Source organism: Cricetulus griseus, chromosome 4 (assembly GCF_003668045.3).
Source record: "Cricetulus griseus strain 17A/GY chromosome 4, alternate assembly CriGri-PICRH-1.0, whole genome shotgun sequence".
Classification (NCBI taxonomy): domain Eukaryota; kingdom Metazoa; phylum Chordata; class Mammalia; order Rodentia; family Cricetidae; genus Cricetulus; species Cricetulus griseus.
The window spans coordinates 94,461,618-94,487,327 of record NC_048597.1 but is presented as its reverse complement, the minus strand read 5'-3'; the positions used below and the strand labels follow the sequence as shown (position 1 = coordinate 94,487,327).

Here is a 25,710-nt window from a genome sequence, read left to right as displayed (position 1 = left end):
TGTTCTCTGTCAACTTCAAAAACCTAGGCACATCCGGGAAGAGGGATTCTTAATTTTAAAAATGCGCCCCCTAGGAGTGGCAGGTCTGTGGAGATACTGAACTGTCTTGGTTAATGATTAATGTGGGGAGGCCCAGCTCACTGTGGGCAGTGTGACCCCGCGGGGCTGGTGGGCCTGGGTGCTAGAAGAAAGAGCTGGAGTTACATACAAGTAACTGCAGCTGGAAACTAAATCCAGATCCTCTGTAAGAGCAGTTAGTGCCCTGAAATGATGCCCCACCTGAACTCCTGCCTCAAGACGGCCTATTATAAAGAGAGCCATCTCTGAAACTATGGACACCAAAGAACCATTCATTTCCCTAGAACTCTCACACTAGGGAATGGAAAGGCAACAGCCTGATGATATCAGCTGGGGGAGGAACTTGCCTCCTAAGAAGTGAGTTCACACAATTCTGGGAACTTCCTGGCCTCCTCAGAACAGGCTGGATGTAGTGGTATATTATTTATGCTCTATTAAAGTTTGCCTGAGGATTCAGAAAGCAAAGTCAGCCACAAGCCTAGAGCAACAGTGACGTAAGGACAGGTGACAAGTGCTCAAGGGGCAGTGGTTGTGTTCGGTAAAGACGCAGTGTGGCGCCTGGCTCAAGGGAGTGATGGTCGGTCACTAAGTGGAAGGACGGGCTCTCTTTAGGGGTTTGTTCTAGTGGTGCTTACACTACAAAAAAGGTTTTATTACAGACTGGCAGGAATCAGTTTTCATTTAATATGCAATATGCACCAATGTAGAAGAAACATATTTACAGGGTTAAATAACCAGCAGTAGAAAGAGAGCATTTGTAACAACAGAAAGGAGCAAACATATGTACAAAAATCCTAAATCCAAACTATTAGAGTAACCCATTCCACAAAGGGAAAGGGTAAGAGTGCAGCAGCCTCCGTCTTCATGATCGCAGTTCCGCCTCCTTGCAGATGCCATCACAGGACCCTAAAACACAGGAAACCTGAACCTGAGGACAGGTTGTCCCTCGGATGGTGGAACAGGCAGGCTGGATCCCACACACTGGGTTCACTGGAGAACATTAGTTCTGATCGAGAGAGTGGCACCATGACCTGGCTTCCCTCTCGGTGACCCTTTCCTGAGACCCTCGGGGTTAAACAAACAGCTGCCTGGATTGAGTCTCTCTTTTTTTTTTGTGCCTGATTGTTGTGTACCACCACCTTGTCCATCCTATGACTTTCAGAAACCATAGGGACTAGAACTGGACATCAGTGGTAGGGTAGGAATCAGGCTTTGGGTTCTGCCTATGATGTCACCAAAGAAAAGAAAATGGAGGCTGGGCTAAGAAGGAGGGTGAAGAGCAATGACATTAAGTCCAAGTTTAAGGACTACAAGTGTATGCATGAGACCAGGACCCACTGCAGGAGAGTCAGAAACATGGTGGTGGTGGTGGTGGGGGGGCGGGGGCATAAAAAGAGCTACAGAGAAGGAGTTGAGAAAAAAAATCAGAGACATACCAACGGCTGGTTCTGCCTTCTCCTCCTTGGCGTCAGAGAAACTTGCTTCTGCGTGCACTAGAGCAGTGACGGAGATGGTATGGCCTTGGAGAAAGGAGGAGGGAGATGAGGTTGGGTGAGGATCTGGGCCTCTGCTGCCCTACCTCAGACTACAGTTCCCCATCCCTCTGCTCCTGTCTTGGGGTCTTTTCCCCCTAACCGGCCACTGAGGACAGGCTCTGGGGATCTTTCTCCAGCCCAGACTCTACCAGCATCCCAAGGGGCAGTGCCTGTGTTTTCCTGTTCTTCTTAGAGGCTGACATGGCCTCCATGACTCTTGGTGCAGGGTGGTGACTTCCCTCCTTGTGTGCTGCCTTTTTCCCACCCGTCTCCTCCATCATGGCTGCCAGTTTCCTCTCTCCTCCTCCACCTTGATCCCGTAGAGTTCTCCAATATGGGGAGATTGGAGGAGAGATCAAGAGTCCATTGTCACTTCCCTAACTACTCAGTTAACTATGGCCTTTGCACCCAAGTGCCCTGTTAGGGGCCAGGAGTTGTGTTTGTCTTGTGCATTAGAATGACAACCCAACACACATGTTGATAAACATTCTGGGCCTGTAATGACCGGAGGGACCTGGTGGGCTTTGGGATGTCACAACAATTCCATTGCTGACAGGATATGATAAACACAAGCTGACAGGCTGAACAAAAGGGCCGAATCTCCCTCATTCCTCATCTTACAGGAAACAGATGGGTGGTGACCTAAAGCAGAGGGGGGCAGATGGTTTTTACATTGTGCTGAGAAGGTGACTAGCGGGTCTGAGCACCCGCTGTCTTCAGAGCAGTAGAACTGGACAGGAGCGGGGCTTGAACCTGCCTGACAGGGCCTCTATCCTTAGCCTGTGGTTTCTCAGACAAGGCCAGTGGTGGGTTGAGTGCCTGGCCATTACAGTGCACTACTGTTACTACTGCCTTGCTTCAGAGAGGCTCAAGGGGCCACTGGATACAGAAGTCCCTGGTTGAAATAACTTCAGGGTTCGCTCCTAGTCCTACGGTATGGGAAATGGAGCCATAGTGGAGGTGAGGAGTGTGATTGAAGATGAAGTCACCAGCCTTCTCCAGGACCCTGGAGTGTGTGCTGGCCTCCTGGTGACCTGGTTTGTAACTCATCCCTCCCACAAGTGTCCATTAAAAATAGGTGTGCTGTGAGAGGGCAGGACAGAGAATTTCTGACTTTCTGAGGCCTGATAGAGGAAGGAGAGTGGACTTCTCACTCACAACCCATGTTGTGTCTCTAGATTCCTCAAGCTGTGGGGAACACGAACCCCAAACTAAATATCTTATGCACAGACTCCAGCAGGTGGCCCCACAGTCAGTGTCCACTGTGGAGGTGTCTGGCGCAGGACCACGAGAGGTGGGGCTTGAGGAGAGGGTTATTGCCAACTAGAAAAGCAGAAAGGCCACTCCAACTGGGCACTGATCCTTACATCATAAAACAAGGAAACAGGGAAGGCATCTCTGCTTTTCAGTTCTGTTTCCTACCTGTTTATACTTTACTCCCATAGTCCCCAGAGCAGCACATATACCCGGAACCTTTTCCCCCTACAGTCCTACCCCAAGAGGTTATGTACCTTCACAGTCTTCCTCATCGCTGCTCCAGTCCCACTGCCTGTGGGCATTCCAACCTTTAGAGACATAAACACAGTCAGTGGACAGTCTTCCCCATTCCTTCTGTGTCTCTTGTAGTGACGGCAGGGTATGGTTTGGAGGTATGGTGTGCCCCCCAATGTTGAGTGTGGTGATATTGAGAGGAGGTAAACTCTTTTGGAAGTGGCCTCAGGTGGGGTGTAATTAGACTGTCGGAAGACAGCAAGCTGGCTCAACAGGTAAAAGGTGTGTGGTGCAAGGGTAAAACGGATTCCCATGGGTTTCCCTCCAACCTCCATACATGCTCACCCGCACTTACCCATGCTCGAACACCCTAAATAAATGAATGTCACAAATGGGTCATTGGACCACCATGCCAATATGGAGTTACTGTGGTTTGCTCAGGGCCTGCTTAGTTCCTATCTGAGTGGTGTACTATTAAAACGAGAAAAGCAGATGCCCAAATCCCTTGTACTTCACACCTCACCTCTTACAGCCCCTTTCTTTTATATGGACAAGTGTTGTGATGAGCCAAGATGATGTTCACAAATGCCAGGACATACTGTTGCCATACTATGGACATCTAGAATTGTGTGCTAAACTTCCCGCTGTACAGTATCAAACATTTTTGTGGTAGTCATGGGAAACTGATGGATAGTACATTGTGGCCCTGTTCTCTGGGTTCTCAGACGTTTCCTGGCTTCTGTGGACTCTGAGGCCTCCAGTATGAGCCTGCAGGGTCTTGTAAGCCTTCAAGTGGGCAAGGGAAGCTGAAGGATCAGATTTCAGTTCTCACCCAGTACAGCTCCTACTTCCAAACAGATCAAGCCCCACCCCCGCGGTGTGTGTGTGTGTGTGTGTGTGTGTGTGTGTGTGTGTGTGTGTGTGTGTGCGCGCGCGCGCTGAAGTATCTAAAATCAGAGAACAGACCATAAGCCAAGTGCCCATGAGATTACAGTATTATTCTTCCCCTATATTATACACATCTGTCTATTGGAGAAATGAGCTGCAGCTACAGGGCTGGGATCCTCAATGTTTGTGTTTGAATTAATATAATTCGGATAAGACATGGGTTTGGTGGCTATGAGGCTGGATGGCAAAGAGGACAAAGATGAGGAGATCCAACCTCTCCCCTTCCCTTCATGATCTTGTGGAGTAATTTGCTATGCCATCTCATCATACATTACAAGGCTCACTGGGTATGTACAGAAGGACTGGGTATGCTTTACATTCCTCTGGATACTAAATCAATGAGTTTAAATAACTTCAAGGCCCAGCTGGACTCCAGCAAGGCCCAGGGCATCCTGTTCACAAGCAATTGGAAACAGAAGGGTCAAGGTGTTCACTTCAGGAGTCACTCTCACCTCCTGAGCTGGTCATCATCAGTAGACATTTGGACCTGTGTAGGGCACAGCATGCTGAACAGGCTGAGGACGAAGCTTTCTGCTTTCCTCACGTGAGCAATGTCCCAACTCAGGAGATGCTTATGAGGAGTGTGATAGTTGCCTAGGACTGAGCCAAGTGAGAAGGAGAAACTCTGTTCCTGCTGTCAGAGTCATGACCAGAGCTTCTGTCAGTGTGAAGAGGATGACACTGATAGCATTTGGAGATGGCAATGTAAAGATGCAACAGAGGTTTCCAAAGTTATGTTCTGAGGGCCACACATGGGAGCTAATGGGATAACCTGGAGTGTGGGGTCATGCCCCATCAATATACTAAGCTCGTCGTCTACTGTGGTCATGCCTTCATGCCCCTACCGTTTCTGAAAGACCAATGCCTTCCAGCGGTACAGGCTGTGCCCTTGGAGGCTCAATCCACTTTCAGTGTGCCATCAGCAGTGTTGATGCAAGGACCAGTTGGAAGGTGACTTCCAATGGAAAGTGAGCCATAGAAGTTGTCTTTGTCCTGACCACAGGGAGTTTAGGCTCAAAGAAATCCAAAGGCATGGAGCAAATCTACTGTTAAGAAACACCAGTTGGTGCTGGAGAGATGGCTCAGTGCTTATCTCTTCCAGAGGATCCTGGTTCAGCTCCCAGCATCCACACGATGGCTCATAACTGTCTATAATGCAAGTTCCAAGACTCTCTTAGGGCCTGCCTCTGTGTGTATTGCGTGCACATAATGAGTAGACATATATGCAGGCAAAACACTAATACACATAAAAACAAAATTGAAAAAAAAATAAAGAAACCTGCGGTGTTCGTGAATGATGTCTGTGTCAAGCATGCTATTGTTAGCTAATGTAAAATTGTCTTCTATCGAGGAAAGAAATGTATCAGGACTACGCTTCCCTGAAATGTTTGTGACATTTGTCGATACCTTAAGATTCCATTAACATATGCCTATGCTGTGCCAGATGTCTGTGTTCTCATGACCACACCGTGATACCGTTGGAAACCACACCTGCCAGAAAAAAGCAACTTCTATGTTCTACAGAGATCCAATCAACCTACTCGGGTATTCGATGGATTCTTCTGATCTTCTGTGATGATGGAAGCTATCCCTCAAGGTCTCCAGGATGACTAGGAAGAGAGGGAGACACCATCAGTACCCTGACACTGCTGCTCGTGGCTTTTGCAGGAGCATCAGACAGAAGGCAAAGGGCAGGGGCAGGAGGGGATGGGAGGCAGGGGATTTAGCTCTCCAGCTGGAGGCATCCTAGCTTGTAAAACTGTCTACATGGGATGAACATGAAGCATATGCTAGGCCCCGGGGACCTAGGTCCATGCCTCCTCTGTCTGGTAAAAGCTAACCTCAACTGCCATTATCATCTCGGTAACTTCTGAGACCTTCTCTTCCCCAGATCTCCACATGTTTTTATACATACTCTTCCTATTTGTTTACAAGGAAAAAAAATTTGACCTTTTCCAGCTTTGGTGGCACATGCCTTTAACACTAGCTCTCAGGAGGCAGAGGCAGGTACATCTGTGAGTCTGAGACCAGCCTGGTTTACATAGTTCCAGGCTAGGCAGGACTACAAAGTGATAACCTTGTCTCAAAAAAATAAAGTAAAATAAAAAAGTGATCTTTGTTGGGAGAATGGGTTAAATTCTAGAAAAAAATGCTCTAGCTGTTAATTCTTTTTGAGAATATTTATAACTATGGAAATAATGAAAGAATGTCATTTCCAGATAACCACCTCCAAGGTGTGATAGTTTTCCTCATCTTCCTTCTGTATAGAAGGTTCCGAGATAACCATGGGATTGGTGACCAGCTCATGTGAGGCTCCCACAGTGGGACATCCAGCTTAGTTAGCATGTGGTGTCTCCACTTCCTATCTGACATATACCACAGGTGTGCACTGAGGGATCTGGACTCAAGAGTAACAGCCAGCTGGAGCATTTTGTTACACTTTTAGATACACTTGCTAGGGAATTTGAGTGTCTGTAAGGGTTTAGATGATCATCTCATTACATGCAGTCAAATAACCCCATGATACTTCTCTGCTGTGAGCAAGGGGTGAGAAAGAGGTCATACAGCCTTGACAGACAATGACTTACACTGTGGTACAGCTACCTCACCTACCTATGGAGCCTATTTGAATTTCACATTAATGACTTTAGTACTTTTTTTTTGGTTTGTGTGTGTGTGTTTGTTTGTTTGTTGAGATAGGGTTTCTTTGTATAGCCTTGGCTGTCCTAGAACTAGCTCTGTAGACCACACTGGCCTCGAACTCACAGAGATCCGCCTGCTTCTGCCTCCCAAGTGCTGGGATTAAAGATGTGTGCCATCACTGCCCGGCCTCCATGTGTGCTTTTAAATGTCTGCTGGATTGTGTGAACAGCACTGTGGCTGCTTTCCAATGATGAGCAGTGTTGGGAACTCTGTAGGTGGAATCACGCCAGGTGTTTGCCTGAGATGAAATACCCTGGCATAGTGACAGTGGATCCCATGGCTGGGACTAGAATGTGGGTCTGAAGCTCAGATCATCAACTTTGGGACTCCTCCTTTGCCTCTGTTCATACAGAGCCATGATCAGGGACCATTCAGCTCTGCAGTGTCTCTGCATGCATGAAACTGATCTTGATATTAAGCTATGTTTGGGGTTGAAGAAATAAAAACTTCCATGAAATGTGTACTTTGTTTGTTTTGGAGTGTGGGGGTTTATTCCTCTTGGACTCACCCACAGCTACCTTCCAAACCTTCATGTACACAAATCCACACTACCAAAATAATGTAGCTGCTTCCAGCAGTTGGCCCCAACTTTCCATGGGATCACCAACAGGATTAACTATAGCCCATTTCTCCTTTCCAACTGGAGATTAAAATCAGGATGGATTTCTCAACAAAAAAACAGGCAAGAAAAATCTATCCCTTTTTAGCATTTAAAATTACCCTCGGCATGTGAGTTTGGGACACTTACTGTTTTCCTTGTCTGAGGGTTCCACCTGTGGTCACAGAAAGAAAAATAACATGAGGATCAGGCCATGCTCTGTCCCATTTGCTCAGGTCTTTTGTTCACTATGGCAGCATTAGAAAACTGCATAGGAAGCCAGCCAATGGTAGCACACGCCTTTAATCCCAGCACTTGGGAGGCAGAGGTAGGCGGATCCTTGTGAGTTCGAGGCCAGTGTGATCTACAGAGTGAGTTCTAGGACAGGCTGCAAAGCTACAGAGAAACCCTGTCTTGAAAAACAAAAACAAAAACCAAGGAAGGGAAAATTGCATGGGGAACAATGACCTCTACAATGTCCCTAAAATGAAGTCAGACAGCATTTAAGAAGACACAGGAGCTATCCTCCACTTGGTAGCTGACACTGATCCTCACGAAAATCATCTGGAATCAGGCATCAGTTGGCAATAGACTTGCATTTGACGTTTCTCCACCAAGGAAACTTTTCGTATAGAGTTTAATGTCTGCACTTGATTCCCCAAAGAAAGAAAGAAAGAAAGCAAAACAACATGACTACCTCAGACAAAGAAGGACCAGTCTTACCTTCCCGACAGACAGTTCCTCCTCCTGTTCTGGGAAGACACAGGGGACCACCTCCATTATGACCCTGTTGGAAACTGGAAGGAAGCAGGGTACCTACTGTCAGTCCACTGGCCTTACTTGATGAAAACCTCGAGAACTTGTGTGGTGTGGACACAGAGCTGGAAGGGATGGAGGTGGCCCCGTTGACACACAGTTTCAGTTGCTGCTGGGGCACACTCCTTAGAGGGTGAAAGAAGCAAAGGGAGTGAACCCAGAAGCAAATGTGTGTTTGCGGGGGGGTGAGAGATTTGGGGGGGTGAGAGAAAGGACGGGAGCATGATGCAAATGAATGCGCTGCTGAAGAGGAAGACTTCACTATCCCCTCAACAGTCCTGAATGACCCAGAAAGAACAAAAATGATGGTACAGTTGAACCGAACACTATGCTGTTGTCAAATTATGCCACTGGAAAATTCCACATTAAAACTCAGCTGTGGTGGGGCACACGAGTAATCTCTGGCCCGAGAAGCTGAGGCAGGAGGACATACGGAGGTTGGAGGCCAACCCAGGGTGCACACTGTTGTAAATAGGTGTTCGTTCCTGAGGTTGCTAGTGACTGACTGACTGAATGTACATTTGCACATGTCGGATAAAGAAATGCAGAACCCTGACTACATAGAGTCATTATTGGTTCAAGGACTGAGTTTTTACTGACCATCACTGGGGTAAGTGGGCTCCACCCTGCTGGGTGGCCACAAGCGGATCCTTGTCCCGTGGACAAAATGTTTCCTCCTCTGAGGAACATCTTCATCTGAGATGCAGCAACCTAGGAGACAGAAGAGGTTGAAGACAGATGTTGGCATCTTACGTTGGCTAAATTTTAACAGTCAAACACTGTCTTGACTGGCGTATAATAACTGCATTTTTTGGCGGGTGGGAGGAGGAGGTTTCGAGGCAGGGTTTCTCTGTGGCTTTGGAGGCTGTCCTGGAACTAGCTCTTGTAGACCAGGCTGGTCTCGAACTTACAGAGATCCGCCTGCCTCTGCCTCCTGTGTGGGGCGAAAGGTGGGACTAAAGGACTTTAGTGCTGGGACTAAAGGTGTGTGCCACCAACAACCGGCAATAACTGCATATTTTGAGGTAAGTCTATTTTGAGATAGTGTTCATCATCCAATAATACCATTTTCAGCATCGCTTGCACATTACTGTTTGTGCTGAAGGCAAATTGTGTAATTTGGGGCAACAAGGAGTAGAACTGGAGGACATTGTGCTGAGTGAAATAAGCCAGGCACAGAACAAAACTCTGTTTCACCGCACATGAGGGAAATGAAATGAATTGCCAGGCAGTGGTGCACACCTTTAATCTCAACACTCGGGAGGCAGAGACAGGTAGATCTCTGTGAGTTCGAGGCTAGTCTTGTCTATAGCCAAGTGAGTTCCAGGAAAGCCAGGGCTTGAAAAGCCATAAAAAAGCAACAAAATCCAAACAAGTAAACAAACAATGAATCCCAGGAGATGAGAGTAGACCTGGGATTGGCAGACACTGAAATGGCTGTGTTACAGGTGGACTTTAGGAATATGTTGGTTTAAAAAAAACTGTGTGTGTGTGTGTGTGTGTGTGTGTGTGTGTGTGTGTGTGTGTGTGTGTGTGTGTGTGTGCACGTGTGTGCAGAAAAGGGTGTTGGATCACATGGAGCTGGATCTAGAGGTAGTTGTGAGCTGCCTGATGTGTTGCTGATAGCCAAACCCTAGGACAGAAGGTGCCCTCACTGCTGAGCTATTTCCCCAACCCAAGTTCTAGGGTTTTATTGTACAGGCTGTGACTGTCCTTAACAAAAAGAACCCATTGGGTTATTAAGACAATTGACATTCAAAGTTACTGTTGAAAGCTCGGTCTTAATTTTTGTCATTTTGTTGAGTTTTCAGTGTTTCTTTAGACCTCTTTTGATTTAGTGTCTCAGTGTTGTTTGTACCCTGTGGCCTCTTGGGTGTGTTTATTATTTTCTCCATCCTTCCAGTGACATCTGTAGACTGGCTTAGTGGTCATAAATTCATATATTCTGTTTTGATTTTTAATCATAGAGAGGTTTTTGTTTTTTGTTTTTTTTTTTTTTTTGGTTCAATTTTAGTAGATAGTTTTGTTGGGTATAATAGTCTTGGTTGGCAATTGTGGTCTTTAAAAAGCTTGAATACAGGCGGTGGTGGTGCACGCCTGTAATCCCAGCACTCGGGAGGTGGAGGCAGAGGCAGGCATATCTTTGTGAGTTCAAGACCAGCCCGGTCTACAAGAGCTAGTTCCAGGACAGCCTCCAAAGCCACAGAGAAATCCTATCTTGAAAAAAAAAAGGGGCTGGAGAGATGGCTCAGAGGTTAAGAGCACTGACTGCTCTTCCAGAGGTCCTGAGTTCAATTCCCAGCAACCACATGATGGCTCACAACCATCCGTTATGAGACCTGGTGCCCTCTTCTGGTGTACATGGAAGCAGAATATTGTATACATAATAAATAAATAAATTCTTTATAAAAAAAGCTATAATACATTTCTCCAGGCAGTCTGACTTCAACATTTCTATTGTACAATCAGCTGTTACTCTACTGGGCCTGCCTTTGTAAGCTGCTTGGCCTTTTTCTCTTGCAGCTTCCAGTAGCCCTTTTTTATTCTGTGTTTTAACTACAACGTGTCATGGGAAAGTTTCTTTTTCGGTCTTGTCTATGTGATATTCTGTGTTCCTCTCATGCCTGAAGTGTCAGGAGCTCAGTGGAGGCAGAAGGTATGTGCCCATGTCATCTGGCTACTGGGCTGAGCATCTGGATGAAGGCTTGGCAGAGAATGAGCAGCGGTCATACCTCCTACTCACAGCCTCTCACTCCACCCAGATCCCACAAGGCCAGGAGCAGAGAGGTTGTGTCTCAGTCACAGCCTGTGACCCTACAAAGGACACTTTCTGTGACCCTAGCCAAGCCCTCTCAGCCCCCATCATTACGTAACTCTCCCATTGAACTCAGGGCACTGTACCCTGTCACCAGCATCTCAGCAGCTCCCAGGCAGCTTGAAGCCAGTTTCCACAGAAATCCCATTTTGTTTCCTTTTAACAACTCTGGAATCTAAGTGCTATAATCTAACGTTGGCTCTGAGCGCCTCTCTCTCATTTGTATGTGTGTGCACCTGTATGCCGTGGTGTGTGTGCAGAAGTCAGCGGCCAATTTCCAGAATCATACTTCACCCTCTTATTTGAGACTGGGTCTCCCTCGTTCACTGCTGCATACTACCATCTAGCTGGCTGCCAGTAACGGCGGGCACAGTGGGATCACACACACTGGCATTGCTTCGTTTAAGTTTTTACATGGGTTCTGGGGATCTGAACTCAAGATGTCAGGATTGCTACAAGCTCTTGACCTACTGAGCCGTCTCCCCAGTCCGGGATTTGGATTTCACCATGCTCATCGAGAAGAGGCTCTCTCTTGTTATTCTCCTTTCGTGGAGTGTTGTCTATCCCTAGGTTGAGTGTCAGGATTCTCTCATGTGGCCATGCTGTCCTGTGCCTAGTCTCTAGAAGACTATACAAAGTTGGGAGCAGGACATGTACTAACACTACTAGTAAAACAAATTTAAGCCAGCTAGTCTGAAGGAAGAGTTACAAGTACGGATCAAATAATAGGAAAAGCAAACTTGAAAATCGGTTGAAAATTTGAAATGGGACGGTAACACACTGGTGACACGCCAGGGAAATACGTTGTGTGAGACTGGACTGGCCCCTCTGAGGAGAGTGGACGTACCTCTGTAGCAACATTTCAGGTTTCCCATCTCAGGGAATTCTAGGTATCAACCTAAAACCTGGCTCCTCTGCTCTGTGGATGTGGACTGTTCGGTTCACCGAGATACAGTTGGAATGGAAGGCCAGACGTGCATGTGCACATTGCCATGGCGACCATTCATCATAGAATGTTCGGAGCACCTGCCTTTTTTATGGGATGCTGTTGCAGTGCGGTGTACAAGTGTGTTGTGTAAGATGACATGTTTTGTTTCAAAAGCTGGATCCCAGACCCATACAGTATTATACTGCAATACAATAATAATATAATTTTACCATACTTAGTCCTGTTTTCCCTTTTTATTCTGTGGCTTGAACTTTGTGCCTTGTGCTAGCTTAGCAAGCAGTCTCCACGCCTGTGTTTATTAAAACAAATGACTAAAGAATGTCTGCCACCGGCCTGGAGAGATGGCTCCGAGGTTAAGGGCACTGGCTGGTCTTCCAGGGGTCCTGAGTTCAATTCCCAGCAACCACATGGTGGGTCACAACCATCTGTAATGAGATTTGGTGCCCTTGATCATGGAAATATCATCATGAAAGAGGGATAAGAAGTAACATGTTGCCAGGTAGTGGTGGCGCACGCCTTTAATGCCAGCACCCAGGAGGCAGAGGCAGGCGGACCTCTGTGAGTTCGAGGCCAGCCTGGTCTACAACAAACACAGTGGGGAGGGCAGAACTGTTTCTAAAGACAAGTAAATACTCCACTCTCCCATCCAGTCTTGAAAGCAACGGAGCATGGATGCATCTTCTGCCCTACCTGTATCAAGGCAACTCCTAAAAGAGACACAAGACAGAATACCTTCCTTCCCTCCCCCCCTGCTTTTTTGTTTGTTTGTTTGTTTTTCAAAAATAGGATTTCTCTATGTAACAGTTCTGGCTTTCCAGGAACTTGAATTGAGTGCTGGGATAAAAGGTGTGCACCACCACTGCTCTGCTACTCCAAATTTTCTTACCACCAAGAGGCTGAGGAGACTGGTAGATTGTATAACCCACAGGCCACTTGAGGTGGGAGACAGATATGAATGTGCTCTGCCCAAAATTCATAAACTTATTGAAAATACAAGTTGTTTGTATGTGATTAGGAAAAAAAACCCAGAAGACCTTTATTCCCTGGCTGTTGGGCATGCACTTTGCAGGTGACAACATGGTGTCACTATGTCACTATGGCTAGGACTTTAATGGACACTGTCTAGGATTCAAGTGAGTCCTAGTAGGAAAGCCATTAAATGTTGAGGAGGGGAATGAAGACATAGGGAAGACACTGATGTTAAGAAAATGAATTAAAAAGACATTTGAGGAAAAGAACTATGCTAATTATACATCTATTAACAACACCAGAGACTGGCTTCCAATCCCCAGAAGGAAAGCACCCTGGAGAGTTCACTTAACAGTTGCTTTCCGTCATTAATGGATCCCCAAGGTATTTAGGCTTATCTGTCTGGTGGCTCATGCATGTGGCTGAGGCAGGAGGACTGCCTGTGGTGGACTGAAAGAGAATGACTTCCACAGGCTCATATATTTGAAATCTTGGCTCCCTATTAGCGAACTGTGTGGGAAGGATTAGGAGGGGTGGCCCTATTGGAAGGAGGTGTGTCATCAGGGGTGGGTTTGGGGACTTCAAAAACAGACATCATTTTCAGTTAGCTCTCTCTGCCTGAGCTTATAGACCAAATGCAAGCTCTCAGCCTGCCCGCTGTCGTGCTCCCCACAGTCATGGTCATGGGCTCCACTACCACCTGGTACCATTAGCCCCAAATCAAACGCTTTCTTTTATAAATTGCCTTGGCCATAGTGTCCTGTCACAGCAATGGTAAAGTGACTAAGACACTGCCATTGAGTTTGGCCTGTCCTGTGACACACATTAAGTTCTAGGCCAATCAGGTCTGCATAGAGACCCTGTCTCAGAAAACCCAAAAACTGTTTTCTTAAATCTGCACTATAAGGATTCAGGCATTATGCTGGCCTGTCCTTGTCACCTGGCAGAATGCACTCAGGCAGTACCCTGGTCAGTCCAGGGTTCCATGGAGGTACAACGGACGGACCCCTTAAGAGAAAGACCCCGCCCACTTAATGGTCTTTTTTGCCTGCTCATCTTTTTCTGCTCTATTCTCTTTCCCTCTCCTCTCTTTCCCGCTCTCTTTTCTTCCCTGCTCTCCTCTCTTTCCTACTGTTCTCCTGGGGCAAATGGGACTTTTCCTGTCTCCCTCTTCTCTCCTGTCCTCTGTCTCTGTCTCTGTCTCTGTCTGTCTGTCTATCTGTCTGTCTGTCTGAATGTCTGTCTGTCTCTCTCTCTCTCTCCCTCTTTTCTCTTCCCTACCCCCTTCCATCTCTGTTCCCAGTTGGCCAGCACCTACCCCTCCCTTCGCTCCCTTTCCCAATAAACTCCGCGTGGATTTGTTAAAGTTTGGTGGTTCGTGTTTCATCACCCACCGCAGCAGCTGCAGAAAAACAGCAACACACACTGCATATAGATCGATATTATCTAGAATTCTTAAACTCTGTATCTTTGATACAGTTTCTAGTAAGAATAATTCACTCTGATTTATGATCATCCAGTCGGGCGTTGGTGGCGCACGCCTTTAATCCCAGCACTCCGAAGGCAGAGGCAGGTGGATCTCTGTGAGTTCAAGGCCAGCCTGTTCTCTAGAGCGAGTGCCAGGACAGGCTCCAAAGCTACACAGAGAAACCCTGTCTCAAAAGGTAAATAAATAAATAAATTTATGGTCATCCTCCTGTCTTAGCCTCCTGAAGACTGATATTGCCAATGTGCAATGTCCCACCTGATTTTCTACTCACTTTCTCTTGTTGTTTGAAGTGTGTGTGTGTGTGTGTGTGTGTGTGTGTGTGTGTGTGTGTGTATGTGTGTGTGTTGCACAAACAAGAAAACATGAGATGTGTCTCTGTGAGTGTGGGTTTTTCACATGATGTGAGACTCTCTACTTCCATCCCCATTTTCCTGAAAAAGATACTGGTTTTATGGCTAAATAAACCTCTGTGTTTGTATATACACCATATTTTCCAAATCTGTTCATCTGTGAATGGACAATCTGATTCCATTATTTGGCTCCTGTGAAGAGTGGACAACATTCATGGTTGTGTAGGTCTCTCTGTGGCATGCTGACTTGTATTCCTGGGTATATTCCCAGGCCTGATCTGGCTGTATTACATGATGGATCTAGTCTTGATTTTTCAAGGATCCTCCGTGTGATTTCCACAATGGCTGCACTTCCATCCCCACAGTGGTGTATGAACTCACAGAGATCTGCCTGCCTCTGCCTTCCAAGTGCTGGGATTAAAGGCATGCACCACCACCACCCAGCTATTCAGAAGATTTTTAAGTTTCACGATATCCCATTTGACAATTCTTGCTACTACTCCCCTAGCTAATAAGTGTGGTGATATGTTATTATGGTCTAATAAAGCCACTGAGGATCCAAGTGCAAAACCAGCCACACTAGTTAGATATAGAAGCTGGGTGGTGGTGGCATATGTCTTTAATCCAAGGACTCAAGAGATAAAGGCAAATGGATCTCTGTGAGTTCAAAGGCACCCAGGGCTACATTAGAGTGAATCAGTCTAAAAGAGAATTACAGTTCACGCCTTTAATCCCAGCCCTAGAGAGGTTTATAAAAGACAGGAGCCCAGTGTCTCAGGAGGCATTCTGAGATTTATTCTCCAGCTACCTTGAGGAGAGGCAGCAGTTCAGGATTGCAGTCTGAGGCTTGGTGGAGACAGGATTGCATGCAGTCTGAGGTTTGGTAGAGAGACTGATTCTCCAGCCACACTGAGGACAGGACATCCCTTTCAGCCTGAGCTAGACTAGTGTCGGGCTCCCTTTGCTTTTCTGATCTTCAGCTTGAGGCTTGAACTCCAATGCCAGTCTCTGGGTTTTTATTAATCATGTTACAAGTAAGAGTCTTTTCCAGGAATTCCTTGTTTGTGCCTGTTTCTTGATGTGTCTGCTTTCCCTAAATGAAGTTTTTTGTTTTACAGGAAGGCCTCTGACCTTTTTTTTTTTTTCCTATTTTGTTGTTGCTATCGCTGTACATGTGCATATGATATGGGGAGGCGCATGTTTGTGGTGCACATGCGGAGGTCAGCGAACACTTTTGTGGGGTCAGTTCTCTCCTTCAACCTTTGCTTGGGTTCCAGGGATGGGGCTTGGCTCTTTAGACTTGCATGCTAGTGATTTTACCCACTGAGCCATGCCACTGGCTCTTTGAGCTCATCCTTTCCAGGATGAGGGGTAGGCATCTGTTTCATTCTGTATGTAGTTGCAGTTTCCCCGAGCCATTTGCAGAGACTGTCTTGTTTCCAATATGTTTGGGCACCATTTGTCAAAATCAGGTGACTGCTCCTGTGTGGGTGTTTTTGGCTTTTCTGCTCTGTCCTGTTAAGTCTTGGTGTATTTTTGTGCTGGTCCCGTCCCCTGTGGCTCTATGATACCCTATGGAGTTAGGCATTGTGGTACTCCCAGCCTTGTACTTTTTAAAACTTTCATTTTATTTTCCTTTTGGAAATTGTTTACAGCATTATTTTATAGGAATCATGGAGTACAACCGAAACCTTTTAAAAAAACAGCAAATATTTCTGAAGGAAATCTTTATTTGAAATACGATATAATCAACTGAAGTATACAGTTCACATCAAATATCATTTAAAGTATTATCCCAAGTCATATTTCTATATGAGGTACTTTGTGTGTGTGCTGTGATAGTATATATGAGACCACATGGGAAGAAAAGGCAGATAAGCTAGAGTGGGGGAGACAGGAGGAGTTATGGGGCTGAATGGGATATGTCTATAACAATGGTGGAATAAAACTCAATGATATAGATTAATCAAAATTTTAAGAATTGAAAGCACATAGAGAAATGTATAGGATAATTTACATACCAGTTTCTGTTCCCTCTTTCTGAATCCTCAAAATCCATGAAACATACTTCTGAATATGCCAGGACAGTGACCAGGACGGAGTGGCCTTGGGGAGAGGAGGATAGAGTTCAAGTCCAAAGGAGAATGTGCTGCTCTGCTTCTGGTGTCTCAGAGCCGTAGTCACCTCACTGTGCACTGGGGACAGTGGCTGGGATCCAGGGCTCTTTTGCAGCCCAGATCCCATCACTGTACTGCCCGGCGCACTGCCTGTGTCTTCCGAGATGCCACCGAGGTCTCTGTGGCTCCTGTGTGGCACCCACCTCCCTCGCTTTGTCCTTCCCCAAACTGTTTGTCTTACCCTGTCCTTGTTTCTGCCATTTCCTTGTCCCTGTCAACTTCCACTATGAAGGTTCCTCCATGAAGGTCAGGGCTACTTCCCTCCCACCTCTGTTTACTCAGCTACTTACCAGCTACCCACCCCAAACCTTGAGACCTGTTGTGGGACTAGGGTTCTATTGCATCTTGTGGGAGAGATTTATAACCTCCTTATCGAGAATTTCTGAGTTTAGAATGGCACGAGGGACTTATGAAAACATTGGACCTTCATGACAATTGCAGAGGTGACTAGAAAAAAGTTGAGAGGTGAAATCAAACTTGTGCAAATCTCCTACTTTGTAATTATATCCTACAGGAGGGAGATATAAAGATACTGACCTAAAGAGGGGCTTGGCAGTGTTTGCACTGGGCCCCGGAAGAGCTGATGGTCAAGGCGACCAGCAGTCTGAGGACAGGAAACAGAGTGGTGTTATCTGGAGGGCTGGGGCTGGGTTAAGCAGAAGTGAGTTAGACCCTGCTACCTAGAAGCCCCTTGCTGAGCTTTGATTAACTCCTAGAGATGGGGCAGGCCCATAGGAGTGAGTCAGCAGATGCAGAGTGTTCCCACAGCCCTGTATGGCAACTGGCCTCTATTGGATGACTGGAAAGGCAACTAGACACAGGCATCTCAGTGGAAGTAACTTCGGGGGCTGTTGGTAGTCTCAGGGTGAAGAACAATAACAAGAAATAGCAATCAAGGATGTGTTTCTACCGGTCTACTACAAAAGGTGCAGAGACATATGCCGGACTCCCAGAGCAACAGTCTAGAGCTCACCCCTCCCCCACCCCATGACGTTGCCCTTTGAACCAGGAGTGGACGGAGAGCTCAGAAAGGAAAATGCTGTGAGCCTTGAAAGTGCTGGGTGGGGTGGGGTGGGATGGGGTGGGATGGGGTAAGGTGCCACCCTCCGCCTGGCACATACAACAAGTCCATCTCTAGGGTGAACTGCCATCTGAATTCCCACTGCTGTATTGCAGTGACCCAGGACCCACTGTGAAATCCAAGCTCATGCTTGTGATGGGCTCTTGAACCCCCAAACTGTAATCTAAACTTCCCTACCTACAGTAGGCATTTTGTTATGTCATAGAAACAGACTAGTGCAGTCGATCGAGGAAGGTTAGTCTGCTCTGTCCTGTCCCTGAAAGCTGAGATGTTTCCTGGGCTCTGAAGACTCAGGAGCCTTCAGCAAAACAGAGGCTATTCTTGCAAGCCTTCCGGCAGGAGAGGGAAGCTGAACAGTCACCTCTCAGTTTGCTCTTTCGGTAGCCCAGGATAGCTCTCACCTCTACATCTATCAAGCTAGAATTCCAGCTGTGAAGGGCATGCTTTGTCATATGTGGGTTTGATGAAAGAGTTGGGCCAGTCTCAGAGCAGCCGCCCATGAGAAGATGAGCTCTGCCCCATAAACAACCTGTCCGCCGGGAACATGAAATGTGGGGAGTAGACTGAACAGTTAGAATCCTTTAAGTCGATGTAAAATTTATAGTGTTTATCTGCCGTAGCAATGGTATTGAGTTGCAAAGACCAAGGGAGTCTAACAATGAGGAAATCTCACCTGCTGTTTCCTGGCGATCTGTTGCAGAGTTGTTCGCTTGCCCCGATCTGCTCCCACACTCTCAAGCCCTCCCTTGGTACATGTGCAAGGCTAGCTTTTTTTTTTTTTTTTTTTTTTGTGAGGTGCTAGGGACACTAATTTGGTGATGTTAACATCAAGGTCTAGCTATGCTCTTTGGATGGTCACAGTGTGAGGAATCAATACAAGTGTTGGGGACAGATGGAAGACAGAGCACTAACTCCAGGAGCCGTTCTTATCTCCTGAACCTAGTCATAGCCCAGGTGACAGCTAGCTCCATTTGGGGCACCACAGTCTGAGGGGCGGAATTTTTCCAGAAAGAGAGATACCTTATCCTGGGTAAACATCATGTGTCTCCCAAACAGAAAATACTTTAACAGCTTTGTCTACGTCAGTACCAGATGGTAGGCATCTGGAAGCAGATGAACGGTGGGAAGGCGTTTTAGACTCAGGATGCTTGGGCCTGTAAGCCCCTGTCTCAGGGTCAACTTTAGTGTCCATTCTCCTGTCTCAGATTCCTACCAGAATCTTGCTCTGGCTATAGCAAGGCCCTATTCCAGAGAAACTTTCAGCCCAGAATTCATGCTGAAGATCGGTCATAGAAAAGGAACTTTGGGGCTTTTTCAAAAAAGACTTGTGAACAGGGAAATCCTGAGTGAGAAATTCTGGCCAGTCAAAAGCCATGAGCAGACACAGAGGGCACAGAGGGGACTTCTTGGTTAAATGAAGCTTTAAAGGGCTTTATCCAGGGACAGTGGTTGTGAAACGTATCTCGTCCTATGGGCATTTCCCGGGTTTGGGTGGGAATCCAATAAGACCTCGGGGACAGCTAGGAAGACCCAGAAGGGGTGTCAGCAGGCTGACAGTGTTGCTCATGGACTGTGCAGGAGCCTGAGGATGGAATGAGAAGAGATGAACGAGGAGTGGGAGAAAACCAGCTAAAGGCAGCTCAGGCAGTTGTGTATGCATGTAGTGTTTGCTGCAGGTCAGGGACCAGCCTGCCCTGCTCCTGCTTCCAGAGAGGCTGAGCTCAGTTCCTGCCTTCTGCTGCTCACGGCATCCACTCATGCTGCTGTACGTCCTGTCTCTCTTGATGATTTGTGCGTGATTAACGTCATCCTTGGTTCAGAGTCTGGATTTAATTCTAAGCAGATGTTCCTTCATATTTACTGGCTAATCACTTAGAAATGGTAATGTCTAATTAACAATGATTTGAAAATATAGGAATGTTGCCATTCACGAATCACCGGGACTAATCATGGAACACTTTAGCTGCCCATTTGCCTTTTCTGCCCAAGGTAGTGGCTGCCCAGGTCAGCTAACTCCAAAGGTAGGACAGTTCATCACAGAGTTTGACACGTGGTGAGTGCCGGCACGACTAACCCAGCTGAGCCAGGGATGTGTACCAAGGGCACAGCACCCCCAGACTGAAACGATCAAGTTGGCTTTGAGCTCTTTGTCACTGTCCTTTGGGTGTGTTTCTGAGTGACACCAAGCATCTTCACTGTGTTATTAGATACAATAACAGGGCTCTGATGTGTATCTGCTACGCATGAGGGGTCGGAAGGAGCAGAGTGCTAGATGTCAGTAAGTCAGATTCCTCCAACCTCTCAGAATCTGTATTCTGAACCAAACTATGTGAGCTGTGTCTGCTGCTAAATGTACCTTCTCTGGTTAACACGTCTAATGTGACTACATTATGAAGATGGACAGAACCTGGGAAAACCCACAGGCTATCCTCCTATAGACAAAGGGTTCAGCTCCAGCCCTCAGTGTTCCAGTGATACCATGGCTGAAGGATGAGTGTTGGTGTACCTCAGAATATCAGCACCTGGATCCATGCTTAGCGAGTCTGGGCCTTTCGTTTCTGCACCATCTCCACGTGGGAAATCTGTTTTATGAGGGTATACACTAAGGACGCTAAGAGGGCCAAACTAAGCTAATTCCCATTCTCACAGTTCTGTTACCTTCTGCAGTGACACTAGACCTGGATGAAAACGGAGGTGAAGGCCATGATCCCCAAGTGAAGTTTAAGGAAATGCAAGAGTTTAAGGAAATGCAAGGGCACTACATGGAAGCACTCTCAAGTCTGTTAGGGGTAGGTAGCACATACAAAATTCTTTCTGAAGCAGGAAAAGGTCTCCTGAGGAAAATGCTCACTATGCTAAGTTGGTAATAGATAGTGACTCATGTGAGAGCAATTGGGCACCTCACAGCCCTCCACAAAGGCGGCCCTGCAAGTCGTGCACATTGTGTATAGTTCCAGGCTTGAAGCTGATTGACAGACAGAAGCCAGGTTTTCTATCTCAGACAAGGACAAGGACAACTTTACCTTCATAAGAGGCCGGTCTTCCTCCTCCTCCTCCTCACAAGGAACCATCTCCATCAGGACCTTCAGGGAGTCAGGGAGGAAACAGGAAGTGTCAGTACATTGTTCTTGCTCTGGAGCTTCCCTGATGGGAACACAGGGCTCACTGGTGGATGGAGGCCACCAGTCCGCACAGGCACACTCAGTTGCCGCGCACACTCGGTGTCCTGGGTGCATGAAGGAATTTAAAAGAGTGGAATCATTTGCAAATAAAGAAATGGGTACAAACGGGCTGGAGAGATGGCTCAGTGGTTAAGAGCACTGACTGTTCTTCCAGAGGTCCTGAGTTCAATTCCCCAGCAACCACATGGTGGCTCACAACCACCTTGAATGAGATCTGGTGCCGTCTGCTGGCATGCAGGCAGAAGACTGTATACATAATAAAATAAATAAATAAAAAGTGGGTACAAAAATGGAGGGAACTAGCTGAGCGGTGGTGGCGCACGCCTTTAATCCCAGCACTCGGGAGGCAAAGGCAGGCAGATCTCTGTGAGTTTGAGGCCAACCTAGTTCCAGGACAGCCTCCAAAAGGTACAGAGAGACCCTGTCTCACAAACAAACAAACAAAAAAAGGAGGGAGATCTCTGACAGGTAGATAAATCCTGGAGTCAGTTGAGAGTCACCACTGTCCCAGGTCTGTCTCTACATTGCCAGGTTCTTTGGTGACTCTCAGGTGTGCAACTTGGACTTTTACTGATTCACACCAGCGATATGACTCGGGAAGATCCTCAGAAAGAAAATGTACTGCCTGACCCCACAGCCATTCAGCAGCAGCAAAGTGGGATCCGAGCAAACAGCAGTGCTGGGCCACCTGCACCGTCTCATCCTCGTGCCCCACTGTGCCGGAGGAACTCAGTGTTGAGATGAATTGGAGGGTGAGGGGTAGGGTTTAGCACAGTGCACTATAGTGCACAGGCTTGAAGGTAGATTTTTTAAAGCCATGTTCTTTTTCTAGTCAGAAATAACTCATAATCATAAACTTACTTTTTAAAGTGCATTTTTGGTGTTTTCAGTTTTAAGATCATTCTGCTACCTACTTTCAGGTTTTGTTTTTTTTTTTTTAATCACCCCAGTATGAAATTCTGTTCTCAGAATCAGTCAGTTTTCTCTCTATCCACCTGGCAACCTCTAGTCTATGCTCTGTTTCTGTGGCTGTTTCAATTGTTCTGGACATCTCATGCAAACAGATCTATAAATCATGCAGTGTGATCCATCGTTTCTAGTAAGATGCCCTGAGGGTTCATCTATGTTGTGGCATCCATCAACACAGCACCTTCGTCATGGCTGTATAGTGGCCATCATGGGAGTGTAACACATTTTTGTTTTCCCACGTATCAGTTGATGACAAACCGCTTCTTTCCACATCTTGGCTATTAAGGATAGTGGCATGGTGAACTCTCATGTCCACGTGAATATTTGGCTTTTACTTCTCCTGGGCATATGATATGTTGGGCCACATGGTAGCTCTTTCTTGTTTTCAGAACCGGCAGGCTGTTTCTTCCTAGATATTTCCAACAGTGCACTGGGGATTCTGTTGCACTACATCACTGTCAACACATCTTTTCCCCTTCTGATATTTTTTTAAAGATTTTATTTATTTATTATGTATACAGTCTTCTGCCTGCATGCCAGCAGAGGGCACCAGATCTCATTCAAGGTGGTTGTGAGCCACCATGTGGTTGCTGGGGAATTGAACTCAGGACCTCTGGAGGAACAGTCAGAGCTCTTAACCGCTGAGCCATCTCTCCAGTCCCCTGATGTTTTTTTGTTTTGTTTTGTTTTGTTTTAACTCTTATTATTCTTTGTCTTGGGGGGGGGTGCCACCTAGCTCCCAAATAAATCACACGCATGGAGGCTTATTCTTACTTATGAATGCCCAGCCTTAGTTTGGCTTGTTTAAACCCAGCTTTACTTAATTTATCCTGTCTACCTTTTGCCTCTGGGCTTTTTCCTTTTCTTACTGCTGTGTATCTTACTTTCAGCTCTTACTCCATGACTGGCTGGGTGGCTGGGTGGCTGGGTGATCAGCCCCTAGCACCCTCCTCTCCTCATTCTCTTTCTCCTTCCCTCTTCTTCCAGGTTTCTCCTTCTATTTATCCTGTCTGTCTTCCAGCCCCACCTATCCTTGCTCCCGCCTCACTATTGTCTGTTCAACTCTTTATTAGACCATCAGGTGTTTTAGACAGGCAAAGAATCACAGCTTCACAGAGTTAACCAAATGCAGCATAAACAAAAGCAACACATCTTTGCATCATTAGAAAAATGTTCCAGAGCATAAACAAATGTAACACACCTTAAAAATAATATTCTACAACAGTCCATAGCTGGGTTGACTTTGTGTGTGACCCTCTGCACATGATAAATGACTCTTGTCAGTTCTCTGCCTCTCTTGACCTCAACTAGTTCAGTATGATGTGAGTTTTATAATGTTTTTGGTTTGTAATGTCTGGTTGATATTTTAATTAAGATTTGAGAGCTCTGGACTCTCCCTATTTTACATGTTCTTGCTGTCATCCCTTGCCAGATTCTCCTTATGCCCATGCCCTGGCTTGATAGCTTATTTATGTATCTTTACTATAATTCAGACTTGATGCCATCAATCAATTGCTCTATCAGCTCTGGCTCTTTCTCCCTGCTTAGATCTGCTGTCCAGGGAAGTCATAGGCTGAACTGTGTCCGCCAGTGTACATGCCTAATGTTCAGTATTAGTCACTGTGCCTTTGTTTGGAAATTTGGTCACATTAATTAAGATGAGCTTTCTCCCACATCTGTGTGGACTCTAATTGAATGACCATCACTGTGATGACAACGGTAAAGTGTGGACATAGAGACACAGAATCAACAGTGACATGTGATGACAGGCAGGAGATGCAAGGTCAGCCAGGGACTTCAGCAGAAGCTTCGAGGAGGCAGACAAAGACAAGTGTCTACAGAGGAGATTGAGCACATTCAGGGTGGTATTTGGCTACAGAAGATGGCTCTGCCCTCTACTGAGTCCAATTTGACACCGTGACATGGGAACCTGTCCTCCAGAGTACAGTGAACAGCTCTCTGATTTGTTCAAACAAGCCTAGGAACCTCCTCTGTTAAGAGTGAAAGTTAAGGTTGATATTTTGCACATTGATTCTGTTATGGCTAATATATCTTATTTTCTATTTTATGAATGTAAGGAATGGAGAAGGTCCCTATGGAGTGCAGTCCCGAGTGAATGTGTGTCTTGACAGGAGCTGGCCATGTCAAAGACCCCAGATTCTCAGACCCATGGAGGAAGACATTAATACCTTTCCCCTGGGTGAGTGAGATTCAGAGGCATACCAAAGCCTTCCTTGTGGGACCAAGTCCAAGTGTTGACAGTGTGTGCAGAATCTGTCCACCACAGCTTTCACTACTCTGGATATTTATGGTTCAGAGACTGCCACCCTACAGAGACTGTGCCTATTGAGATTAGCTATGCCTATCTCCTTGTTCAGTTGTTCAGTTTCCTTGTTTATGTGTATGTAATAACCCTGCCTCTTTGACAGCTGTGTGCCATAACTCCTCCACCCTGTTCTGCTCTATATTGTAAACATGCTAAGCTTCTGGGATGCTGCGTTTTATCCAGATTACAGCCCAGACCACCCAATTCCCCTGTATCTGCGTGTATCTGTCTGTGTTGATCTTTTCTTCATTCCCTCGCTGCCATAGTCAGGTCTGTCCTTTAACTGCATGGATATGGTGCAAGAACATACTTTCTATGCATTTAGATTTTAGGGATAGTTAAAATTAATTACTTGACTGTGTGATACAGCTTCTGTCTAGTAAGTCTTATGTCCATACTTCTTAAGGGATGGTATCTATTGTGCGTGTGTGTGTGTGTGTGTGTGTGTGTGTGTGTGTGTGTGTGTATGTGTGTGCCTGCATATGTGTGCATGTGTTGAAAGGCTCCAAGAGCATCTGTGCCATTTGTAATTCTCTAGGGATAGGACTCAAACAAATTGATGATTTGCTAGAGTAGAGGAATATTAAGCAAAATACAGAGGGGGTGGTGCATGGGTAGAGTCTAGAGGACTAGCACCAATCTCCAAATACCTTGTCCAAACCAGTCACCCTGGAATTTGTGACATTGCGCATAAAAATATATTACAGAGAAGTGCCTTGGAGGCTCAGTCATCAGGGTATCAGAAGAGGACAGTGGGCTTGAGGGACAAATAATTTGGTCCCTCAAGACATGCTTAAATTCCAGTGTGCCAGGAAAAAAAGTCAGGTGACCCCTGAGAATGACCAGTGAGGTCTGGTATGTTTAATGCTCAACTGGCCCGGAACTCGGGACATTCTAACCAACTGCCTGTGTGACAGTTGCATAAATAGTTAGATCTGCCTGAGCTGGCCAAACCTGGAGGAGAGTGACGATGAAGGGGCTGGGAGGAGCTGCTGGGTTGAGGCTGGATGGTTCAGGGAAGTCTATGGCTCCCAGGGTCATGCTGACGAGATCTGACCAACCCACTGAGGCAGCCTGGACACAAGTGAGGCTGAGAACTGGCTGAGGCTGCCACACTGAGCTGCACCTTCCTGCCTACATCCTCGCTCACTGGGACATGGCCGTTACTGTGCCAAAGGCACTCACTACTGTGGCATTGCTGAGAGGAGCCCAGCAAACCCTGCGCTGGAGTAGA

General features: G+C 46.5%; 1 protein-coding gene across 1 annotated transcript; it reads right to left on the bottom strand.

Annotated features, from left to right (window-relative positions):
* Positions 1-940: 940 nt before the first annotated feature.
* LOC103159224 lies at positions 941-25,517 on the bottom strand. Its single transcript, XM_035444172.1, has 11 exons — positions 25,431-25,517; positions 21,166-21,225; positions 21,023-21,082; positions 16,763-16,847; positions 8,770-8,880; positions 8,077-8,150; positions 7,504-7,528; positions 5,594-5,662; positions 3,125-3,178; positions 1,515-1,598; positions 941-984 (listed from the first exon to the last, which is right to left on the bottom strand). The coding sequence occupies exons 1-11, from the start codon at positions 25,515-25,517 to the stop codon at positions 941-943; spliced, it is 753 nt and encodes a 250-aa protein (XP_035300063.1).
* Positions 25,518-25,710: the final 193 nt, after the last annotated feature.